Source organism: Ceratotherium simum, chromosome 22, assembly GCF_057802395.1.
Source record: "Ceratotherium simum simum isolate JZ-2026a chromosome 22, ASM5780239v1, whole genome shotgun sequence".
NCBI lineage: Eukaryota > Metazoa > Chordata > Mammalia > Perissodactyla > Rhinocerotidae > Ceratotherium > Ceratotherium simum.
Genome location: NC_141921.1, coordinates 14,021,972 through 14,048,910, shown reverse-complemented (window position 1 = coordinate 14,048,910; position 26,939 = coordinate 14,021,972). Strand labels below are relative to the sequence as shown.

General features: G+C 38.2%; 1 protein-coding gene across 3 annotated transcripts in view; it reads right to left on the bottom strand.

The window, feature by feature from the left end:
* Positions 1 to 26,939, bottom strand: part of EIF2B3 (eukaryotic translation initiation factor 2B subunit gamma) — a 144,899-nt gene that overhangs the window by 112,556 nt on the left and 5,404 nt on the right. For all 3 annotated transcript variants that reach the window (XM_004442010.3, XM_087446061.1, XM_087446060.1), the window contains exon 3: positions 23,689 to 23,834. In XM_004442010.3, the coding sequence (XP_004442067.1) occupies positions 23,689 to 23,834 (146 nt within the window). The remainder of the gene's footprint in view (positions 1 to 23,688; positions 23,835 to 26,939) is intronic.

The following is a 26,939-nucleotide window of genomic DNA, read 5'->3' as shown; positions in this document are numbered from 1 at the left end:
ATAAAGACAGCATCTACCTCAGAGTGCAGTTGGAGGATTAAATAAAATAATGCACATTAGGTGTTTAGCACGGAGGCTTCTGGTGTTGGAAAACTGATGGACTAAGAACCCAAAAATTCTATTACAAACACCTAAAAATTGTGGATAATGTATTATTATTTATTCCAATCATTCCAAATGTATTTAAACTCATGAGAAATAATGAGAAAATACCAAGTGCCAGAACTGAAGAAGGAAATGAAAACTGAGCTGAAACCTCAGCTGCCCTAACTGGGGTTTTTAAGGGTTACACTGGGCCAAAAGATGTGGCTTAAAGCTGGTATAAAGCAGGATGTTTGAACTGAGACCCTGCAAAAATATGACCTCAGTGAAGCGTAAACTTTGGAGAGAAAAAAAAAAATACTCCACAGCACAGAGAGTCATCAGGGAAGTTTCTCTGTCTCTGTTTGGTCTTGGAACAAAAAATTCTGAGAGAATATTATTTCTAATCTAGAATTCTATACAAAGGTAAGATATCATTCATGAGTAAGGATGGAATAAAACATTTTCAAACATGCAAGTTCTCAAAATATTTACCTTCCATGCTCTCTTGAAGAAGCCAATAATGGCTGGGTTCCTTTGAAATGAGAGACTAAATCAAGAAACAGGAAAACATAGGATCTAGGAATCAGGGAATCCCACACAGGAGACAGAAAGGAATTCCCAGAATGATGGTGAAGAGAAGTCCCAGGATGACAGCTGTGCATAAGGCTTAGAGAGCAACCAGGAGAAATTTGAAGAGAGAATGGATAGCTCCCAGAAGGGTTGTCTCAAAGGAAAAAAAAAAGTAACTGACAGGATACCTGATGTGTTTAAACATATTGATACATTTATGTTCCTTTCAGAAAGTCTGAGGATGAATTAGTGATAGAAAACTAAGCAACTTTAAAAGTGAGGCAATTATGGGCCAGCCTGGTGGCGCAAGCAGTTAAGCACACCCGCTCCACTTCAGCGGCCCGAGGGTCGCAGGTCCGGATTCCGGGCACGCACCAACGCACCGCTTGTCAAGCGATGCTATGGCGGCGTCCCATATAAAGTGGAAGCATACGGGCACAGATGTTAGCTCAGGGCCAACCTTCCTCAGCAAAAAAAGAGGAGGACTGGCATTGGATGTTAGCTCAGTGCTGATCTTCCTCACAAAAACAAAAAAAAAAGTGAGGCAACTAATAACTCTAAGAAAAACAAAACATTGTATAAAAAAAGGAAGTAGAGGGGCCGGCCCGGTGGCGCAAGCGGTTGGGTGCGCGCGCTCCGCTGCGGCGGCCCGGGGTTCGCTGGTTCGGATCCCGGGCGCGCACCGACGCACTGCTTTGGCAAGCCATGCTGTGGCGGCGTCCCATATAAAGTGGAGGAGGATGGGCACGGATGTTAGCCCAGGGCCGTCTTCCTCGGCAAAAAAAGAGGAGGATTGGCGGATGTTAGCACAGGGCTGATCTCCTCACCAAAAAAAAAAAAAAAAAAAGGAAGTAGAAGTAGGAATTTGTAGGGGATGATGAAACTGTTCTATATCTTGATTGAGGTGGTATAGTTATACCACCACAATACATTTGTCAAAACTCAGTACACGATACATTTGTCAAAACTCAGTACACTAAAAAGGGTGAATTTTACTGTATGTAACTTACACCTCAATAAATCTGATTAAAAAAAAACCTTATCAAACTGTACATTTAAAATAGGTGTATTTTATTGTATATAAATTATAACTCGATAAAGTTGATTTTTAAGAAAGGGAACGTAATACTAGTATACTATATGGCTCAGCTATAAATAAGCCCTCATAAGTGATTTAATAAAGAATTAAGATGTTACTATATAGGGGAGATTAGGAAAGGGGGAGCTTGCATATGTACATGGGGGGGCATGTGGGGTGGTAAGTGAGCCAAATCCTTATCTTTCATAGTAGAAATTCAATAGATATTACCTAAAAATCAAAAAACAGTAGTATAAATACATTACTTAGAAATATTGAGGACATTATCAGAAGGAAAAAAAAAAGTTGAAAGCAGCGGCCTCTGAAGAGCACAAATCATGAATGAGGAAGAATAGTGCAGGAAACCCTGTCTTTCACTCTAAGTCTTGCAGAACTATTAGATAATCTTTAAGTTATATACATTATTTACATATACAATATATATACTAATAAAAAGAGAGAATACGAAAACACAATCTGGGAATAAATCTAACAAAAGATAAATAAGTTTTTATAAAGAAAATTATAAAACTTTATTGAGAAATTTTTTTTTTTTTTTTTGGTGAGGAAGACCAGCCCTGAGCTAATATCTGATTTTGGCAATAATATGAAATATTATTGCCAAAAAAGTTGAAACTGAATCTAATCAACATTTAGATCCCAATTCCAGTTTATAAGAAAATACTGGGGAAGAGAAACAAGTTAATCCATGTTCACTGCAGCATTATTTACAATAGCCAAGATATGGAAACAACCTAAGTGTCCATCAACTGATGAATGGATAAAAAAAATGTGGTGTATTTTTTGTGTGTGTGTGAGGAAGATCAGCCCTGAGCTAACATCCGATGCCAACCCTCCTCTTTTTGCTGAGTAAGATTGGCCCTGGGCTAACATCCGTGCCCATCTTCCTCTACTTTATATGGGATGCCGCCACAGCTTGGCTTAACAAGCGGTGTGTCGGTGTGCACCCAGGATCCAAACCCGCGAACCCCGGGCCACCGAAGCGGAGCTTGTGCACTTAACTGCTGGGCCACCAGGCCGGCCCCCGTGCTGTATATTTATACAATGTAATATTATTCAGCCATAAAAAAGGAAATCTTGAGTGAAGTCAGCATCATGGCGGAGTGAGCCATTCCCTTAGTCTCTCCCTTTCTAAGTTACAACTAAACGGACATTCATCAACCAACAGATGATTCCCTACAAAGCACAATAGGACATTTGAGAGATGCATGCAGCCATACATGGGAAGGTGGGGGTACTGGATCCCCAGGAAGCAGTGGAAGGAGGTGAGTGGATCCCTTCCGCCTATCCAGCAGCAGTGATCTAGGTCACAGGTTCTCACACAGCAGCCAGCACATGACTGGAAGAAGAGGCAGGGGAGTAGGCAGGCATGCACCCAAAAACGTTTGCTTTCAGAGTGGCAATCTGGCCCACAAGAACCTCCACGCCAAGTGGCACAGCTCAGCCACCGCGTGGGTGCCCCTACTAAGCGCAGCAGTCCAGGTGAACCACCAGTGAGCACAGAGTGGGCCCGCACATGTGCGAAAGAAAGCACCCCCCTCCCCGCCCGCCTAGCGCACCAGCACTGCTGGTCCCTGGCCAAGGCAGCAGATCCACACCAGAGTGCCTGCACGTGTGTGTGTGACCCGCCAAGTGGCTGTGGCCAGCAGGCAAACACAGATGAGCGCTATCGGTACAACTTCCAGCAGATGTGGCGGGTTTAGAAAACACAGCTCCTGCCCACTCCCCCACCCCCCCAGTGGTAGCAGATGGAATCTGTGACCTGATACTACCACTATGTGCTGGCAAAGGATCACTTCATCAGACATCATGAAGAACTACATTAACACTCCAGAGCAGAAGGAAAATGACAAGTCTCCAGAAATCAATCCTCAAGTCACAGAAATTTACAATCTAAATGACAGAGAATTCAAAATAGTTGCCATAAAGAAATTCAACGAGTTATAAGAAAACTCAGAAAGACAGTTCAATGAACTCAGGAATAAAATTAATGAGGAGAAAGAATTCTTCACAAAAGAGATTGAAACTCTAAAAAAAAAACACAGAAATTCTGGAGATGAAGAACACAATGAATGAGATAAAAAAACAATCTAGAAACCTTAAAAAACAGATGTGATGTTATGGAGGACAGAATTAGTAATTTAGAGGACAGAATTAGTAATTTAGAAGACAGAAATACAGAAATGCTTCAGGTGGAGGAGGAGGGAGAACTAACACTTAAAAAAAATGAAGAAATTCATCGAGAAATATCCAACTCAATTAGAAAATGCAACATAAGGAATATAGGTATTCCACAGGGAGAAGGGAGGGAGAAAGGGGCAGAGAGCTTGTTTAAAGAAATAATAGCAGAGAACTTCCCTAAACCTGGGGAAGGCACTAGACTTACAAATATATGAAGCCAACAGAACTCCTATTACATCAATGATAAAAGACCTTCTCCAAGGCATATAATAGTAAAACTGGTAGAAGTCAATGACAAAGAAAAAATATTAAGGGCAGCAAGGCAGAAGAGAATAATCTACAAAGGATCCCCCATCAGGCTTTCAGTGGATTTCTCAGCAGAAACCTTACAGGCTAGGACGGGTTGGAATGATATATTCAAAATATTGAAACACAAAATCATCCAGCCAAGAACACTCTATCCAGCGAAACTATCCCTCAGATACGATGGAGAAATAAAAACTTTCCCAGATAAACAAAAGCTGAGGGAGTTCATTACTACTAGACCTCCCTTACAAGAAATGATCTAGGATGTCCTCATACCTGAAACAAAAGGGCAAAGGTTTACAAAGCCTTGAGAAAGAAGATAAATAGACAGACAAAATCAGAAAATCACAGCTCTCTATCAGAACAGGTTAGCAAACACTTAATTATAACATAAAAGATAAAGGGAAGGAAGGCATCAAAAATAACCATAAACACTTCATTTTAGTCACAAACACAACACAGAACAGAATAATTTGTGACAACAATAACTTAGGGAAGAGGGAAGGAATGGAACCTACTTAGGCTAATGGAGATAAGAGGCTATCAGAAAATGGACTATCTCATCTACGAGATCTTTTATACAAACCTCACAGTAACCATTAAACAAAAAAAATCAGAGCAGAGACACAAATCATAAATACTGAGAAAACTATCACAGAAAACCACCAAACTGAAATGGCAGTCAGAAACACAAGGGAAGAGAAACAAGGGAAATACAGAACAACCGGAAAACAAGAGATAAAATGGCACTGGTAAACCCTCATATATCAATAATCACTCTAAATGTAAATGGATTGAATTCTCCAATCAAAAGACACAGAGTGGCTGGATGGATTAAAAAACAAGACCCAACAATATGCTGCCTCCAGCAAATGCCTCAGCTCTAAAGACAAACACAGGCCCAGAGTGAAGGGATGGAAGACAATACTCCAAGCAAATGGCAAGCAAAAGAAAGCAGGTGTTGCCATACTTAGATCAGACAAAGCAGACTTCAAGATAAAAAAGGCAGTGAGAGACAAAGAGGGGCACTATATAATGATAAAAGGGACATTCCACCAGGAGGACATAACACTTATGAATATATATGCACCTAACACAGGAGCACCAAAGAATATAAAGAAACTATTAACAGATGTAAAGGGAGAAATTAAAAGCAACACAAAAATAGTAGGGGACCTCAACACTCTACTTACATCAATGGATAGATCATCCAGACAGAGTGTCAACTAGGAAATAGTGGACTTGAATGAAAAACTAGACCAGATGAGTCATTCCATCCAAAAACAGCAGAATACACATTCTCCTCAACCGTACATGGAACATTCTCAAAGACAGACCATATGTTGGGAAACAGGCAAGCCTCATAAATTTAAGAAGACAGAACTCATATCAAGCATCTTTTCCAACCACAATGCTATAAAACTAGAAATCAACTACAAGGAAAAAAACTGGAAAGTCACAGATATGTGGAGACTAAACAACATGCGACTGAACAACCACTGGATCAATGAAGAAATCAAAGGAGAAATCAAAAAAATACCTGGAGGCAAATGAAAATGAAAATACATCATACAAACTCTTATGGGATGCAGCAAAAGTGGTTCTAAGAGGGAAATTCATAGCAATATAGGTGTACCTCAACAAACAAGAAAAATCTCAAATAAGTAATCTTAAACCACACCTAACAGAAGTAGAAAAAGAAGAATAAACAAAGCCCAAAGTCAGCAGAAAGAGGGAAATAATAAAAATTAAAGCAGAAATAAATGAAATAGAGACTAAAAAAACAAATCAATGAAACTAAGAGCTGGTTCTTTGAGAAGATAAACAAAATTGACAACCCTTAGCCAGATTCACTAAGGAAAAAAGAGAAAAGGCTCTCATAAATAAAATTAGAAATGAAAGAGAAATTACAATGCCTGAGAGAATACTATGAAAAACAATATGCCAACAAATTAGATAACCTAGAAGAAATGGATATATTCTTAGACTCATACAACCTCCCAAAACTGAACCAAGAAGAAATAGAGAATCTGAATAGACCAATCACAAGTAAAGAGATTGAAACAGTAATCAAAAACCTCCCAAAAAACTAAAGTCCAGGAGCAGATGGCTTCTCTGGTGAATTCTACCAAACATTCAAAGAAGATTTAATATCTGTCCTTCTCAAACTATTCCAAAAAACTAAAGAAGACAGAACTCTTCCTAACTCATTCTCTGAGGCCAAGATCACCCTGATACCAAAACCAGACAAGGACAACACAAAGAAGGAAAATTACAGGCCAATATCGCTAACAAACATAGATGCAAAAATCCTCAACAAAATATTGGCAAACCAAACACAGCAATACATTAAAAAGATCATATACCATGATCAAGTGGGATTTATACCAGGGATGTAGAGATGGTTCAACATCCATGAAACAATCAATGTGATACACCGTATTAACAAAATGAGGAATAAAAACCACATGATCATCTCAATAGACGCAGAGAAAGCATTTGACAAGATCCAACATCCACTTATGATAAAAACTCTGAATAAAATGAGTGTGGAAGGTAAGTACCTCAACATAATAAAGGCCATATATGACAAACCCGCAGCCATCATCATACTCAACAGGAAAAAACTAAAAGCCATGCCTCTGAGAGCAGCAACAAGACAAGGGTGCCCACTCTCACCACTCTTATTCAACATAGTACTGAAGGTTTTGGCCAGAGCAACTAGGCAAGAAAAAGAAATAAAAGGTACGCAAACTGGCAATGAAGAAGTGAAACTCTCTCGCTATTTGCAGAAAACATGAGTTTATATATAGAAAACCCTAAAGAATCCACCAGAAAACTATTAGAAATAATCAACAACTACAGCAAAGTTGCAGGATACAAAATCAACTTCAAAAATCAGTTGCATTTCTATACTCTAATAATGAACTAACAGAAAGAGAAGTCAAGAATACAATCCCTTTTACAATCGCAACTAAAAGAATAAAATATCTAGGAATAAATTTAACCAAGGAGGTGAAAGACATACACTAAAAACTGTAAGACATTATTGAAACAAATCGATGATGACATAAAGAAATGGAAAGATATTCCATGCACATGGACTGGAAGAATAAACATAGTTAAAATGTCCATACTACCTAAAGCAATCTACAGATTCAAGGCAATCCCAATCAGAATCCCAATGACTTTCTTCACAGAAACAGAACAAAGAATCCTAAAATTCATATGGGCAACAAAAGACCCAGAATAGCTAAAGAAATCCTGAGAAAAAAGAACAAAGCTGGAAGCATCACAATCCCTGACTTCAAAATATACTACAAAACCACAGTAATCAAAACAGCATGGTACCAGTACAAAAACAGACACACAGATCAATGGAACAGAACTGAAAGCCCAGACATAAAACCACACATCTATGGACAGCTAATCTTTGACAAAGGAGCTAAGAACATACAGTGGAGAAAAGAAAGTCTCTTCAATAATTGGTGTTGGGAACACTGGACAGCCATATGCAAAAGAATGAAAGTAGACTATTATCTTTTGCCATACACAAAAATTAACTCAAAATGGATTAAAGACTTGAATGTAAGACCTGAAACCATAAAATCCTAGAAGAAAATACAGGCAGTATACTCTTTGACATCGGTCTTAGAAGGATCTTTTCAAATACCATGTCTACTCGGGCAAGGGAAACAAAAGAAAAAATAAACAAATAGGACTTCATCAGACTAAAGAGCTTCTGCAGGGCAAAGGAAACCAGGAACAAAATGAAAAGACAACCCACCAACTGGGAGAAAATATTTGCGAATCATATATCCAACAAGGGGCTCATCTCCAAAATATACAAAGAACTCACACAACTCAACAACAAAAAAACAAACAACTCAATCAAAAAATGGGCAGAGGATATGAATAGATTTTTCCAAAGAAGATAAACAGATGGTCAATAGGCACATGAAAAGACGTTCAACATCACTAATCATCAGGGAAATGCAAATCAAAACTACATTGAGATATCACCTTACACCCGTTAGAATGGCCATAATCACCAAGACAAAAAATAACAAATGTTGTAGAGGATGTGGAGAAAAGGGAACCCTCATACACTGCTGGTGGGAATGCAAACTGGTACAGCCACTATGGAAAACAGTATGGAGATTTCTCAAAAAATTAAAAACAGAAATACCATACGATCCAGCTATCCCACTACTGAGTATTTATCCAAAGAACTTGAAATCAACAATTCAAAGAGACTTAGGCACCCCTATGTTCACTGCAGCATTATTCACTACAGCCAAGACATGGAAGCAACCCAAGTGCCCATTGACTGAAGACTGGATAAAGAATATGTGGTATACATACACAATGGAATACTACTAAGCCATAAAAAAAGACAAAATCATTCCATTTGCAACAACATGGATGGACCTTGAGGGTACCATGTTAAGTGAAATAAGCCAGAGAGAGAAAGACAAACACTGGATGATCTCACCCATATGTGGAAGATAAACAAACACATGGATAAAGAGAACAGATTAGTGGTTACCAGAGGGGAAGGGGGTTGGGGGGCGGGCAAAACGGGTAAAGGGGCACATACATAGGGTGATGGATAAAAATTAGTCTATTGGTGGTAAGCACGATGTAGTCTATACAGAAAATGATAAATAATAATGTACACCTGAAATCACACAATGTTATAAACCATTAAGACCTCAATAAAATAACTGAAAATAAATAAATAAATAAAAACAGAAAGGACAGATAGTGCTAGTGATGATGTAGCAAAGTTGGAACCCTGTACACTGCTAGTGGGAATGTAAAATGGTGCAGCCACTTTGGAAAACAATCTGGCAGTTCCTCAAAAAGCTAAACACAGAGTTACCATATGACCCAGCCATTCCTCTCCTAGGTATATACCCAAGAGAACCGAAAACATATATCTACACAAAAACTTGTACACGAATGTTCATAGCAGCACTATTCATAATAGCCATCAAGTAGAAACAATCCAAATGTCCATCAACTGGTGAATGAATAAATAAAATGTGATATATCCCTACAATACAATATTATTTGGCCATTAAAAGGAATGGAGTACTGCTACAAGCTACAACACTGATGAACCTTGAAAACATGCTAAATGAAAGAAGCCAGTCATGAAAGGGCATATATTGTATGATTTCATTTATATGAAATGTCCAGAATAGGCAAACCTATAAAGATAGAAAGTAGATTAACGGTTGCCTAGGGATACAGGGGTTGGGGGAAAGGGGAGTGACTGTTAGATGGCATGGGGTTTTTTTTAGGGGTAATGAAAATATTCTAAAATTGATTGTGGTGACAGTTGCATAGCTCTGTGAACATACTAAAAACCACTGAACTATACACTTTAAATGGGTGAATTGTACGGTATAGGAATTATAGCTCAATAAAGCTGTTATATAAATAAATAAATAAGGAAATCTTGCCATTTGCAACAACATGGATGGACCTTGAGGGCATTATACTAAGCGAAAGAAGTCAGACAGAGAAAGATAAATACCATATGATCTCTTACATGTGGAATCTTAAAAAAAAACAACAAGCTCAAAGATACAGAGAACAAATTGGTGGTTGCCAGAGGTAGGGGGTGGGGAGTGGGCAAAATGGATGAAGGGAGTCAAAAGGTACAAAATTCCAGTTAGAAAATAAATAAGTCATGGGAATATAATATACAGCACGGTGAATATAGTTAAAAATAGTGTATTGCATATTTGAAAGTTGCTGAGAGTAGATCTTAAAAGTTCTCATCACAAGAAAAAAAAATTCTGTAACTATGCATAGAGATGGATGTTAACTACACTTACTGTGGTGATCATTTCGCAATATATACAAATATTGAATTATTATGTTGTACACCTGAAACTAATATAATATTGTAGTCCATTATGCTTCAATAAAAAAATATCAATCATCAAAAAAAAAGAAACAAGTTAAATGACATCAAAAGAAAGCAATCAGACACAGAATGTGGGAGATTCTACAGGACAAATAACCTGTTTTCTTTGATAAGTCAATGGCATAAGGAAAAAAAGTGGGTGGAGGGGAGACTGTTCTAGAGTAAAAGAGACTCAAAAGACATAACCAAATATAACATGGGACCTTTAAAAAAAATACCATTTGCAATAACAACAAAACTAGAAAACATCTACTAATAAATTCAACACAAGATGTGTAAGACATTTTTATAGGAAATTATCAAACTTTACTTAAAAATACAAAGATAGCTCTTAATAAAGAGATATATAACAGTCCCCACTTATCGGCAGGGAATACGTTCTAAGACCCCCAGCGATGCCTGAAACTGCAAATAGTACCAAACCCTACGTATACTGTTTTTTCCTATACATACATATTTGAGGTACAAGAGCAAAACTAGCATGAATTTCTTTTTCCTTCTTCACAATTTCACGGACAGAAGATTTGTTCTTACCGTAGATCTCAGTAACCCTAGCATACAATTTTTTTTACTTTTCTGATTAAGTCGAGAACTTTCACCTTTTCACTTAAAGGAAGCTTTAAGTGAAGCTGTAACTTTACAGCTTTGGCATATCTGAATTGCCAAAATCACTGCTCTTGTGCTTTGGGACCATTATTAAGTAAAATAAGGGTTACTTGAACACAAGCACTGCAGTACTGCGACATTCAATCTGATAATGGAGACAGATACTAAGTGACTAATGGGTGGGTAGTGTATACAGTGTGGATCTGCTGGACAACAAGATGATTCACATCCCAGGTGGGATGGAGGAGGACAGCTCAAGATTTCATCACACTGCTCAGAACAGCGTGCACAATTTAAAACTTATGAATTGTTTACTTCTGGAATTTTCCATTTAATATTTTTGGACTGCAGTTGACCCCTGGTAACTGAAACCACAGAAAGCAAAACTACACATAAGGGGGGACTACTGTATTATGTTCAAGGAATAGAAAGACTCAGTATTATAAAATGTCAACTCTCCCAAATTAATCTGAAGATCACTGTAATTCCAATCAAACACCAAGACAGATTTTTCAAGGCTGATACTAAAATTCATATGTCAGAGGCGAAGAATAGCCAAGATAACTTTAAAGAAAAATAATAATAAGGTGAGGTAAAGGGGAGTCAACTTACTAGATAGAATTTCTATAAAGCTATGATAATTAAAATAACAGGGTATTGGTGAAGGAACAGACAACTAGACCAGTGGAACAGAACAGAAAGCTTAGAAATAGTCCCGTGTATATGTGGAGTTTGGTATAAATCAGGGAGGGAAAATTCAATAAATAGTGCTGGGATAACTGACTATTCATTTGGAAAAAAGATAAAATTAGATATCTATTTCATATCACAAATATAAATACTGGTTTAAAATTCCAAATATGAAAAGCAAATTATAAAGCTTTTACCTGGCAGGAGCCTATCATTACGCCATTTTTAACTAAGATACAAAAAGCAGCAACCATAAAGGAAAAGACTGATCTATTTAACTGCAAAAAAACCCAAGACTTTTGTATGACAAAAGATACTGTAAGCAAAGAGAAAAGAGAGGGGACAGACTGGGGGAAAAAATGCAACCCATATAACTGGCAAGGGATTAGAATAAAGAATATATAGAGTATATACAAATTAGTAAGAAAATGACAAACAACCCAAGCAGAAAACGGGCAAAGGACATAAACAGAAAATTCACTGAAAAGGAAAATCGCCAATATACCTAGCAAAAAATCCTCATATAATCAAGAAAATGCAAAATTAAATGAACAATGAGGTACCATTTCACACCAAACACATTATCGAAAATTTAAAAGTCTGAGAACACCAACTGTTAGTGAGGACAGGGAGAAACCAGAACTCTAATTCATACTTCTGGTGGGAATGTAGACTAGTATGACTACTTTGAAGAACAATTTGCCAATATCTAGTAAAGTTGGAGATGCACAGACCTTACAATCCACACATCACTTCTACGGTCTACCTTCACAACAAGAGCACAAAGAAACTGGTGCACTGCAGCACTATATATAGTGAAAGAAATGAAAGCAATGTAGCTGTTCCACAGAAAAGGAATGGATAAACTCTCACTCAGGACCTAGATCCAATCTGAAGAGATTCTGCTAAGCTCCTATCAGGAAGAAGAGGAAGCAGGCCTTTGTCCATCAAGCCCTTAGCTGTATCTCATTCTTCCTCAGTTTTCCCCACTCTCCAGTGGGTACAAATGCTGACCTTGCCCATACCCCTGATTAATGCAAACATGTCTTCTCCTCAACACCTAGACACCTGAGCAACAGTGAAAGGGGAAAAAAAAGAAGAAAGAAAAAAAACCCACTACTGTACTAACTGCAGTAATTAGAAATTTATACTCTTCAACCTCAGCTACACCCCTGATGTTGCCTAGATCTCCTCCTCAGTGTCCCTAGTCAGCTCTCTCCCATTTTCCAGTAGCAATTCTAAAGCTTCATTACTTACAGGTCACAATCCCATCACCTTCCTCTCTCCACATTAGAAAACTCAGCCTCCTACTTCATTGAGAATATAGAGGCCAAAGGAGTGAATTATTTTAATTCCTGTTTCTCCTTCCTTATCTGCATTTGAGTCTTTCCTTCTCTTCTGTTCTCTCATTTCAGTGGAAGATGTAGCCTTCCTCCTACCCAAAACTGTTCCTTCATTCCTACTTGTCTCCTTGAGAACCTCATCCATCATTTATCTCCTTTCTTCTGTACTTCTCCACTGGCCTTTTTGCTCTCTTACACAAATGTTCAAGTTGCTTCCATCTTAAAAATACCCTCAGGGGCCGGCCTGGTGGCTTTTCGCTTTGGCAGCCCGAGGTTTGCCGGCTCAGATCCTGGGCGCGGACCTACTCACAGCTCATCAAGCCATGCTGATGGTGTCCCACATAGAAGAACTAGAAGGACCTACAACTAGGATATACAACTATGTACTGGGGCTTTGGGGAGAAAAAAGAAAAAAAAAAAAAAAAAAGAGGAAGATTGGCAACAGATGTTAGCTCGGTGCCTATCTTCCTCAAAAAAAAAAAAAAAACTCTCCTAGTATAAGAAACTAATAACAACAAAACAAAACAGAAGCAGACTCATAGATACAGAGAAAAAACTGGTGGTTGCCAGAGGGGAGGAAGGGTGAAATAGGTGAAGGGGATTAAGAGGTACAAACTTCCAGTCAGAAAACAAATTGAGATGTAATGCACAGTACAGGGAATATAGTTAACAATACTGTAATAACTGTGTATGATGACAGATGGTTACTAGTCTTACCAGGGTGATCATTTTTTAACGTAAACAAATGTCAAATCACTATGTTATACATCTGAAACTAACATAATATCGTATGTCAACTATACTTCAATAAAAAAATAATAAAATAAATAAAATGTTTAACACAGTACCCGAAAATAAAGTGCTGCATATAGCTGCAAAAGAAAAAAAAGGAACTGATAACAGTGGTTGCTAATACGGAGACCTGGGTAGTTGGTAGAGAAGGGAAGGAAACATTTCACTGTAAACCTTTTTATATTTTTTTATGTTTGAACCACAGGTATGTATTAGTTATTATTTATCTATTATTTTAAAATATCCATGGTCATGAGTGTCTCTCAACTCTTTCAGAGGGTCCTCTTCTACTTGTCTATTAAATATTGGTATTGGGCCGGCCCCGTGGCTTAGTGGTTAAGTGCGTGCGCTCTGCTGCTGGCGGCCTGGGTTCGGATCCCGGCTGCGCACCGACACACCGCTTCTCTGGTCATGCTGAGGCCGCGTCCCACATACAGCAACTAGAAGAATGTGCAGCTATGACATACAACTATCTACTGGGCTTTGGGGGGAAAAAATAAATAAATAAAATCTTTAAATACTGGTATTTCCTCAGGCCCTCTGTACCCTGTCTTTTTTTTTAATTTGCTCTACTCATTCTTGTGGGAAAGATGGTTCACATTCATAGCTTCAGCTATCACTTATAAGCTGATGGCTCTTAGACCTATATAATCAGCTCACATCTTCTTCCTGAATTCTACATAAGTTTATCAACTACCTGCTAGATATTGCACTTGAATCTAATTCTTAACAAGTCTAAAACTCAACTAATCTTTGTTTATCCATCAATTTATTCATTCCTTCAGTCAGTCAGTCATCATTCATTCATCCATTCAAGAAATATATATAATTTAACCCATAATAAGTGCCAAACTCTGTGGTGGCATTATAGATTCCACAATGAATAAGATAAAATCCCAACTGTCTAGGTCCTTACAGCCTTTAATATTTCAAGTGACTGATCTAATCCTTTACTGTCCTTTAGGTTCTCTCATCTGAAATAAAAAATTGTTCCTTTGGAGTCTAATTTTATCCCATTCTATCAAGAGATAGGAAGAGAGGGAAACAGATAAGTAATAGGAATTACAATACAGTATTATATAAAAATGCTATCTTATAAGGATAGGCACAGGGGTACTCAGGGAACAATTAGGAGGGACAATTAATCTAGGCTTGGAGGTTAAGAAAGGCTTCTAGAGGCAATGAAGTTTTAGCCAAATCCTGAAAAATTATGAATAAGACATCTCTTGTGACCCATCTCACATTCTGTGGGCTCATCTTTTTATTCCAGCCATTGCTCTGGCAATTAGCTATGTAACCTGACAGCACTGCACTCTGTGCACCAATCATCTCTCATTTTCTGCCGAGACTTCCAGCCACCGCCACATGGCATACTTGTGGGAACCCACTCAGCCATTGTGGCACACACACAAACTTTGAAGTGTGAGGAAATTTATACCCATGGGGCAACCTTTGACCAATGTGGAAACGAAGCCAGTGAATAAATACTCCTCGCTTCCGAGTCTTGGGCAATTAGCCTGAGGTATATTCCACATGGCCCCTTAGGAGGTCTCCAATGGAACTGAGCTTCGGTTGTCCACAGTGGTAACCAAGTCTAACACACACTTAGATTGGCTTTCCCTCTTTCCCTATATCACTCTCTCCAAATCCCACTTCTGTTCCTTGGGATTACTTCTCAAAATAAGTTACCCATACACATACCCTTATCTAAGGCTCTGCTTTTTGGGGGAAATCCAGGCTAAGACAGATCATCAGGAATTAGTTATTTAGATAAGGATAGAGGGAACTGAAGATATTCCAGATAGATGTGCAAGTATTCAAATTTGTGGAACTGCAAAGGCATAGTATACATAACTATAGTATACACAGTATATTAACAAATAGTAAACTAACTGTAGTTACACACCCTATTACCCTATAAACCTATTCCTTGTTCTGCAGCCTTTAACTTTGTGAATGCCACCACTATCCATCCAGTTGCTCTTGTTAGAAACCTGGGAGTCAAGCTTAACTTCTCCCTCTCTTTATTCTCCCACATCTAATTAATTAGCATAAAGTTCTCCTAAATATTCTCCAATTTGTCCCCATCTCTCCGCTACCACTGCCATTGCCTTGGTTTGGTCTTTTATCATTTCTTATCAGGATTACTGCAATAGTCTCCCAGTGGTCTCTCTGGTTCTCCTCACTTATGCAGTGATATTTCTAAAATAATAACCTGTTAATGATCCTTGAAAGTATCCCTACAGGATAAAATATATATTCTATTCTTAACTCTATCTCAGACATAAGCATGTATAGCACAGTATGATAGTTAAGAGCATAGGCTTTGAAGTAAGAGACCCAGGTTCAATCACTAACTCTTCCAGTAAACTCTCCTAAGACAGTTCCCTTATCTATTCTCAGTAAGGTATGAAGGGGCTGGAGTAGTCCTGGCTCTACGAACTCTCAAAACTAACAAACCAATACTCATTTTCAAAAGGAAGCCCTGTACTGAGGAGAAATGGCTGGGAACAGAATCCAAAATGAGCAAGACAGGAACAATCAGTGCAAAGGAAAGAGAAAGGCCAGATAAAATGGAGATAATAGAGCAGAGGAGGAAGATCTCAAAAGAGGGGACTCCAGAGCTATGAAGCTAGAAAAGCTATCCTGACTCACTCTTCCCTTCTAAAAATTTAGGAAAACTAATGTCAGGTAAAAATTAACAATAGAAAAAGATTACAGTCAAATTTTATACAAGGGGTTTATGAAAAAGATAACAATAAAAGCTACAATAACATCTGTACAATGAAAGCATATGTCAGAAAGACATGCTCACAAAACAGATTAAATCTATAGCCTAGTATCTCCAAAAAAAATCTTAAAATAAGAAAATGATAGAAGATGTAAAAGAACAACATAAATCTGAATTAGAAAAGTAAGAAACGTTGGGGCCGGCCCCATGGTGTAGTGGTTGAGTTTGGCGCCTTCCACTTAGGCAGCCTGGGTTCGCGGGTTCAGCTCCTGGGCATGGACCTACACCACTTGTCAGCCATGCTGAGGCGGCAACCCACATATAAAGTACAGGAGCGGGCCGGCCCTGTGGCTTGGTGGTTAAGTGCGCGCGCTGCGATGCTGGTGGCCCGGGTTCGGATCCCGGGTGCGCATCGAGGCACCGCTTCTCCGTTCATCCTGAGGCCGAGTCCCACATACAGCAACTAAAAGGATGTGCAGCTACGACATACAACTATCCACTGGGGCTTTGGGGGGAAAAAATAAAATAAATAAAATCTTTAAAAAAATAAAAAATAAAAAAAATAAAGTACAGGAGGACTGGCACAGTAGAGGAGGGTTGATCTTCCTCAAGCAAAAAATGAGAAATATTGGCAACGGTGTTAGCTCAGGGCTAATCTTCCTCAGCAAAAAAAAAGTAAGAAATGAGATGACAGGACTCGTGAATGAATTAGAAAAAAAACAGAAAAATCATTTCAGAAATAACAGCTAAACTAGGAAGAATACAAGAGTGAATAAAACACAACTCATAATGCCTTAAAGGAAACAGAATGTAAAAAAGGAAGAAAATCCTAAAAAATTAAAAAAGAAATAGATAAAAAGGATTTGAGGAAAAGTAACAGAAACAGAAGATAAGCACAAAGCTCCAGCAAATGTGTAAGAGTTGCAAAGACTAAAACCAAAACAACGAAACAGAACAAATACGTAAAATTGTAATTCTAGAAAACTTCTCTGATAATAAAAAAAGACTAAAACTTCAGAGGAAAAGGACATATTACATACCTAGAAAATGTGATTCAGAACAATCAATGGACAGATTATGTAGTAAACCCACAAGACTTTAAAGAAAAATAAAAACTCCTTTGGGAATCCAGACAAAAGGACCAAGTCACTCATAAGGGGGAAAAACGCAGATTTTCACTTGGACTATTTTTTTTCCTGAGGAAGATTTGCTCTGAGCTAATATCTGTGCCAATCTTCCTCTATTTTGTATGTAGGTTGCTGCCACAGCATGGCCGCCAACAAGTGGTGTAGGTCCGCACCCAGGAACTGAACCCAGGCCGCTAAAGTGGAGCACACCGAACCTAACCACTAGGCCACGGGGCTGGCCCTCACTTGGACTTTTTTGACAGCAACACTTTACAACAGAAGACAATGAAAGAATACATTTAAGATATTTAGGGACAAAATGTGAGTCAAAGATTTTATATCCATATAAATTGGCTTAGAAATATAAAGGCTACAGATAATCTGTTGAACCCTGATATCATGAGCACTTCTCAAAGAATCGACTAGAAATAAGCTTCAGATAGCCAAATGACTGGAGAGCCAAGGACTAGGGACTGGTGGCAATGACTAACAGCTGCTAACAGCACAAAAAGGGAGACAATCAGAAAATTATGTGCCTCCAGATAGAACAACACACCACCAACTATCAGTCTTGCCAAAAAAATTTAAACCTGAATTTAATTGAGCCTCTAAGTCCAACTACCAATTTACAGAAAATATATAAAGAGGAACACTTACTAAACGACACCACAGGGTTGCAACCAACAAAATGCAGACTGTGGGCAACTCTACAAGAAAAAGGCCCAGTTTCTTCAATAAATAAACCATAAGAAAAGAAAAAAAAGAGATGGAGGGAAAACCTACATATTAAAAGAGACATTTCAACCAATTGTGATGTGTAGTCCTTATCTGCTTCCTGTTTAAATAAACACACTAAAAACCCTTTTAAAATTATATTTATGAGGCAACTGAAAACTAATAACCTGATTGAATATTTGATGATACTAAAAGATTATTATTAATTTGGTTTTTTTACATGCTATAATGGTATTATAGTTTTATTTTTATTTTTTAAAGAGCCCCCATCTTAGCAATATTCAGAAATATTTACAGATAAACTAATATGATGTCTGAGATTTGCTTCAAAAGAACACGAGAGTGAGCAAGTTGGGTGGAGATACAGATGAAATAAGATTTGCCATGGACTGATAAATGTTGAAGCTGGGTGACAGATAGATGGGAAACATTCTGTCTACTTCTGTATGTTTGAAATTTTCCATAATAAAAAGTTAAAAAAAAAACTATGGTCCACAATTGGTGCTTAATAAATAGCAATTATAAGCATTATTATTAGTTGACTCTGAATAAGTATTTGCTAAATGAATGAGTTCAGATATAGATAAGACTGAATCATTCATCAACAAATATGAAACACTATCATGGAGAAAATACAAAATCTAAGAACTTTCATATTACCAACACCAGTTATAATAATGGAGCTCACTCACCCAGGGCCTGGGAGAATGAATGAGCCAATAATCTCTCTTGATAAGTCAGGGAAAGAGGTTTGGGCAGCCGAAATAAAAAGTGAGAAGCCAGTAAATCAGTAAAATTGTGGGATGAGATAAGGCAAAATGAAGTAGAAAACAGTGCCAGAAGAATAAAATCAAATGAAATATGTGTTCTTTAGTTGAAAAAACATAACATAGCAAATATAATGTCCAGCTTCAATATCCCATAAGCACACATGTTGGAAGTTTCCACATACAGGCAGGACTGCAATACATTTAGCAAATGCAATGTAAATGAAAAAAATTATAAATTAAAATGGTGAAATATATTTTAAACAAAAAAGCCAAATAAAGCTAATATACTACTGTGGTCTTTCTCTGAGAAAAGCAGAAGCCACATGAGATAACCTCACAGTAATACCTGGGGAACTCAATCTGGAGGAAGTGGGTAAAGATAAAAGAACCAAAAGCTAATAAACCCAAAACTCTCAAAAGGAATATTCTTATGTTGCCTCAAATCTTATTAAAAACAGACCAAAAGAGTCTCCAAATGGTTAGAAGGCTGCTTTGTGGGCACAGGAGAAGAGAACTAAATTGGTTCAAAGGGGCATTGCTTTTAAACCATGGCACAGTCTGGGGGTACAACTTTCTCCTTTAGAGAGTCCCTGACAACCCTTAAGAAACACTTCTCAGGCTGTGTCACTTTCTTCAACTGTTTATATGTATTTCCTCTGCCCTTCCTACAAGTTTATGTTGATCCCAACAAGACAGTACTGAATTTTGGCTTAACTCAAGTTTTACTTTGTTCTTAATGGCTATTTAGGAGTCTACTTATGTTCCTCCACAGGTTAGCTTTGTTGTCTTCTACTCTGGTCGGAATGCAAGTTGATGTGAAGCCAGGATTTCAGGAGCCATTTGTATAGGAGAAACCAAGTAGAGACAGCAAAGACAGCAGAGACTTGCTAGCCAAAGTCACAGCTTGAGAAGGCTCAGAGGTAGGATTATATGTAAAGGATGCTGTGTAAATGATGTGGAAACAAAAAAGTAGGGCAGGAAAAGAAATGAGACTGTGCAGAATGACTTAATGAGGATTCCGATCTTAGATGCAAAGAGAAGCCCTAAAATAAGGAGTAAATGATCAAAACCATAAGAAGAGGCAATAACTTGGGAGTAAAATGTCCTTTTGGCAGTTACTTTACTCTATTCCTCTTGCCCTCTCCTATTAATAGCTGCTACTATTACTTCTCAAGCCTCTAAGAGTTATAGGAACTCATTTGCATGCGACTCCCAGGATCTCCAGTTCCAGGCTAGGCCAAAAATAACATTTTCAAGATTTAGAGATTAGGGAACAAAAAGAGCTTATACTTCCATCCTAAACTTTCAGATAGCAGCTAAAACAGCCCCTGAGAAGACCACTAAAAACTTTAATAATATTAATCTTGGTAAACCTGGTATCTATCCCTGTGAAATAACAGAATTCTCTTCTCATTACCCTAGTGAAATGCCCCATATCTTCCTTAAAGAAATAAGCAGATGCACTCCAGAAAGTAACACACCCAACATTATGGTATTGGAAATCCCCAATCAGAAGCCCAAAGCCTATTGGGTGGAAGCATAGAAAAACAAAAAGAGAGGCCAAAAAGTGAATGGAAATGTATACATACATTGCTCTGGAGGCCCTAGCTGAGGCAATAAGACAACAAAAAGAAAAAAATGCATAAAGATTAAAAAGGAAGATATAATATTGTTTTTATTTACAGGCAACATGATGATATATAGAGAAAATACTAAAGAATCGATAATTTAACAAGGTCACAAGGTACAAGGCCAATATAGGAAAATCAATTGTATGTCTATATACAAGCAATAAACAATTGGAAAATAGAACTAAAAATACCAGTTACAATATCATTAAAAACATTTACCTAGGAATAAATTTATCAAGAATGTTCAAAACCTCTACACTGAAAATTATAAAATAATATTGATAAAAATTAAAGAAAACCTAAATACATAAATGTTCAAGGATTGGAAGATGTCAATTCTTCCCAAATTGATCTATAGATTCAATGCAACTCCAATCAAAATTCCAAATAGCTCTTTTTGTAGAAACTGACAAACTGATTCTAAAATTTATATGGAAATCCAAAGGACTTAGCATAGCCAAGACAATCTGAAGGAAAAGGAATAAAGTTGGCAGATTTACATTAATCGATTTTGAGATCTACTATAAAGTTAAAATAATCAAGATGTTATTGAATGTAGTATTGAAGTAAAGATAGACAAATAGACCAAAGGAACAAAATAAAAAGGACAGAAATAGACCACACATATATGGTCAACTGATTTTCAACTAAGGCACCAGTGCAATTCAATGGGGAAAGGAAAGTTTTTTTAACAAACGGTGCCAGAACAACCGACTATCCATACAGAAAAAAGTAAATCTTTATCCCTATCTCACACCACATACCAAATGAAATCAAGATGGGTTATAGACCTAAATATAAAAGCTAAACCTCTAACATTTTTAGAAGCAAACACAAAAGAGTATCTTTACAAGCTTGGGGTAAGCAAAGATTTCTTAGGACACAAAAAGTACTAGCCATAAAAGAAAAAAATTAGTAATCTGGATTTCATCAACATTAAAACTTCTGGTCATCAAAAGACACCATTAAGAAAGTGAAAAGGCAAGCCAAAGACTGGCAGAAAATATTTACAACACATATCTGACAAAAGATTTGCATCTAGAATATATAAAGAATTTCTATAATCAATAATAAAAAGGGAAACAATTAAAAAACAGGCAAATGCCTCAAACAGACACTCCATGAAGAAACACGAATGGCCAATAATCACATGAAAAGGTGGTCAGCATCATTACTATCAGAAAAATTCAAATTAAAACCACAATGAGGGGCCGGCCCCGTGGCTTAGCGGTTAAGTGCGCGAGCTCCGCTACTGGCAGCCCGGGTTCAGATCCCGGGCGTGCACCGACGCACCGCTTCTCTGGCCACGCTGAGGCCGCGTCCCACATACAGCAACTAGAAGGATGTGCAACTATGACATGCAGCTATCCACTGGGGCTTTGGGGAAAAAAAGGAGGAGGATTGGCAATAGATGTTAGCTCAGAGCCGGTCTTCCTCAGCAAAAAGTGGAGGATTAGCATGGATGTTAGCTCAGGGCTGATCTTCCTCACAAAAAAAAAAAACCACAATGAAATACCACTACATACATACCCACTAGAACGGTTAAAATTAAAAAGATTAACAATACCAAGTGTTGATGAAGATATGAACAAATACAATTCTTATACAATGTTAATGGAAATGTAAACTACCTGGAAAACTATTTGGCAGTTTCTAATAAAGTACACCCTACAGTCTAGAATATTTTCACAAAAAGACTTGCTGAACAATGTTCATAACAGCTTTACTCATAATATTCAAAAATTAGAAACAATCCAATGACCGTCAACAGGAAAATGGGTAAATAGTGATATATTTATTCAATGAACTACTACTCAGCAATAAAAAAGAACTAGTTATATCTGCAATAATATGAATGAATCTGAAAAATATTACACTGAACAAAAGAAACCAGAATAAAATTGTGTGATTCCATTTAAATCTAGTTCATGAACAAGCAAAATTAATATATGGTGACTGAAATCAGAAGCGCAGTTCACCCTGGAGGTGGGGACTGACTAAAATGAAGCACAAAGGAACTTTCAGCGGTGACGGAAATGTTCTAGATTTGAGTAATGATAACCTGGGTGTATGTATTTGTCAAAACTCATCAAACTGTATACTTAATATCTGTGTATTTTACTGTGTATAAATTATTCTCCAATAAAGTAGGGGGAAAGGCCATGTACATATCTACATTAATTTTTTGTTCTCTAGTGCATAGATAGGCTGAAAATATTAATACATCTATTTGCAGTCACCAGAAATAGCAGGAGAAAGTCTGACCCCCAGTTCAAGCAAGACGGCAACATTATCACACAGAATGAATTTCTTCCAAAGGACATCAATTTCAGAACATTTTACGGTGGATCTTTCTCCGTTTATGGGCCACAGTCCACTGGGCAGACTGTGTCCTCATATCCACATGGCCTTGTTAGTTTCTTAATCAGAGACTAAAAGTTCAAATATTATAATCTGGGGGGTCTGGAATTTTTGAAAGTTCCTTTGAACTTCTTTCCAGTCAATTTCTCATCTGCAGAGTTCACTGCCGCTCTGATTTCTGTCACTATATATTAATTTTGCTTGTTTATGAACTTCATATAAATAGAATCTTTTGAAGTATATCTTTTTTTTAATAAGGATGTACTATTACTCAAAAATATGAGAAACCAGTGACTGTGACAACTAAATGTCCAAATAAAAAGCAGTTGCAGAGTACATGGGCGACAAAGTACGTTATACAAGAATATATTTTTAAGAAAGTATTGTAGGGGCTGGCCCCGTGGCATAGTGGTTAAGGGCACGCCCTCTGCTGCTGGCAGCCCGGGTTCGGATCCTGGGCGCGCACTGACGCACCGCTTGTCAGGCCATGCTGTGGCGGCATCCCATATAAAGTGGAGGAAGATGGGCATGGATGTTAGCTCAGGCCAGTCTTCCTCAGCAAAAAGAGGAGGATTGGCATGGATGTTAGCTCAGGGCTGATCTTCCTCACAAAAAAAAAAAAAAAGAAAGAAAGAAAGTACTGTAAACCGTAATGCACTGGGAAAACATAAGATGATATTTACCTTGAATAAACAATAAAAACCGAGAAACAGTTTTTCACCTTAAGTTTTGGATATATGCGGCGCAGAGAATCTGCAGTTCCCATGTCAGCTTCATCAGGAATACACACAATATCTGGCTTCATTTTCATCCTGAATTCTGCACATAGAGCCTTTTGGACATCCCTGGTTGTAACGACAATGACTTCTATAGCATGAAAAAAAAGAAGGAAAAACGCAAAAACTGTCATTCATTTAGGCAATGGTTTCACTATTTTGATTAGATTTGTTCCATTTCTAGATTTAATAATAACAGCTAATATTATTGAGCCATTTCAACGTATTTTACACGCGTTCCCTCAATTAATTCTTACAACAATCTCATTTACAAATGAGGAAACTTGGACTAAAAGATATTAAGAGACTTTGTTCAGGGTCACACGACTGGTAAGCAACAGACCCAAGATAAAACTCAGGTCTGTATGATTAGAGTCCACACTAATATGTTATGTGCCACTTCTTCCTGATGTAAGGAATTCAGAAGAGGGCCGGCCCCGTGGCTTAGCAGTTAAGTGCGCGCACTCCGCTGCTGGCGGCCCGGGTTCAGATCCTGGGCGCGCACCGACGCACCGCTTATCCGGCCATGCTGAGGTCATGTCCCACATACAGCAACTAGAAGGATGTGCAGCTATGACATACAACTATCTACTGGGGCTTTGGGGGGACAAAAATAAATAAATAAAATTATTAAAAAAAGAATTCAGAAGCACATTCGTCAAAGCATATACAAATGGGATCACATTTTAAATCTTCATTTAAAAATGAAGAAAGAGTTACCACCATTATCACAAAGAAAGAGCTATCACCATTTCCCACCAGGTAGTCATTAGTGCTTCACTGAGGATCACAAGGAACCCTAGTAAGAGGCAATTTCCACATAACAGGTATCTTCACCTCATCCATGGAGCTATCAACCAATGACAGAAAACTTGGAGTTTTGTTATGGGTCTTTGGTAGGGTAATGTAAGCCACTGCAACATAACACGTGTTGCTGATGTCTGTAGATCGGATTTTAGCATCTCTAAAGGGGAACAATTTCTACTTGTTCCACAATAGTGCTCCAGGTCACAATTCTCTGTCTCTTTCATTGTATCATTCTTTTCTATTTTCTTCCCTTTTCCTCTTTCTCTCTTTTTCAAATCATTTAACCTTCCTTCCTTCCTTCTTCTTTCTTCTTCTCCCCTAGTTTAACTCATTCATCCAATAAATACAAATACATTTAATATGCAAAAGACAAACAGGCACTGAGAATTGGCAAATGAACTCAACATGGTTCCTATTCTTAAGAAACGTTAAGATGAGGGGCCCCTGGTGGCGTAGTGGTTAAGTTCGCCTGCTCCGCTTCAGTGGCTCAGGGTTCGCAGGTTCGGATCCCGGGTACAGACCTACGCACCGCTTATCAACCCATGCTGTGGCAGGCGTCCCACATATAAAGTAAAGGAAGATGGGCACAATGTTAGCCCAGGGCCAGTCTTTCTCAGCAAAAAAAGAGGAGGATTGGCAACAGATGTTAGCTCAGGGCCAATCTTCCTCCCCCCGCCCTCCTGCCCCCCCAAAAAGAAAGGGTAACATGGAGAAATTAAGGGCCGGCCCTGTGGCACAGCAGTTAAGTGCGCGCATTCCGCTGCTGGCAGCCCGAGTTCGGATCCCAGGCGTGCACCCACACACCACTTGTCAGGCAATAGTGTGGTGGCGTCCCATATAAAGTGGAGGAAGATGGGCACGGATGTTAGCTCAGGGCCAGTCTTCCTCAGCAAAAAGAGGAAGATTGGCATGGATGTTAGTTCAGGGCTGATCTTTCTCTCTTTCTCTCTCTCTCTCTCTCACACACACACACACACACACACACACACACACACGAAATAAATAAATAAATAAATAAATAAATAAATAATTAAAAAAAACTAATTTCATTTCCTTTAAAAAAAAAATGGAGAAATTAGACATGGAAATGATTAACCAAGGAAGGCTTCATGGAAGAGATGGCCTCTGTGGTAGGCGATAATGAATTCAAATACAACAAAAATTTCTTTAGTACATACTGTATGTAAAATGCTGATGTTACAAAGATGAATAGACACAGTACCTGCTCTCAGGGAGATCAGTCTCCCATGCCACTAACTACACAGCATAAAACAGGCCTTGAGAGGTACTGAGACAGAAAAACAAAGTGTAATGAAAGCATACAGGACAGGGTGATTGATATTGTTTAGGATTTCAAAGAGAAGGGGACATTTCCATAGGTTGGACAGGACATTTTAGGTCGAGTGGATAGAGTAAAAGGAGTAACTGCAAACATGGGACTAATAATTGGACCAAGACACTTCTGTGTGAAGAGAGACAAATGCTAAGCAGGGTTATGTTAACTTCTCTAAAATCATGAAAAACATGAATAGAGTGAACATAGACTTGGCTCCAGAATCCTATGTTTAGGAGGCATTCTCCGAATTTTGAGTGAGCTTCAGTGAGAAGAAATTTTCTATGTAGTGGGTATTAAATATACCACAAAAGGCCATCCCCAAGCATAATTAAAGACATAGCAAAAGTAAAAAAGAAAAAAAAGTTACAGACAACAAATCCATAAGGAATTATGAAAGGAAAGTGGGATATTTTAAAGTGTATTAAGGTGTGTCCTGGCCTGGCCCTGTGGCTTAGTGGTTAAGTGTGCGCGCTCCGCTACTGGTGGCCCGGGTTCAGATCCCGGGCGCGCACCGACGCACCACTTCTCCGGCCATGCTGAGGCCACGTCCCACACACAGCAACTAGAAGGATGTGCAACTATGACATACAACTATCTACTGGGGCTTTGGGGAAAAAAAAGGAGGAGGATTGGCAATGGATGTTAGCTCAGAGCCGGTCTTCCTCAGCAAAAAGAGGAGGATTAGCATGGATGTTAGCTCAAGGCTGATCTTCCTCACAAAAAAAAAAAAAAAAAAAAGGTGTGTCCTTCACCTGTGAGATTGAGCTCTAAAAAGAAAATCTCTTCTAAAACATCTCTCTTAACAGTAATGTCATATAGACTACTGCATAGACATGTTCATGGGTGTGTCTCAGGAAGGCAATTCTCATAGTTGAATGAACACTGGATCACAAGACTGGGCCCCAGGATCTGGTACCACCTCCATCTGGTACTCTGATTTGCCATATCTAACTACAGGACACCTTAAACTCACCATGGCCAAAGCTGAACTCACCTTCGTTTTCTTTGTCTCATATTCCCTTTCCTAATTACTAGCATCACCATCTACCTAGT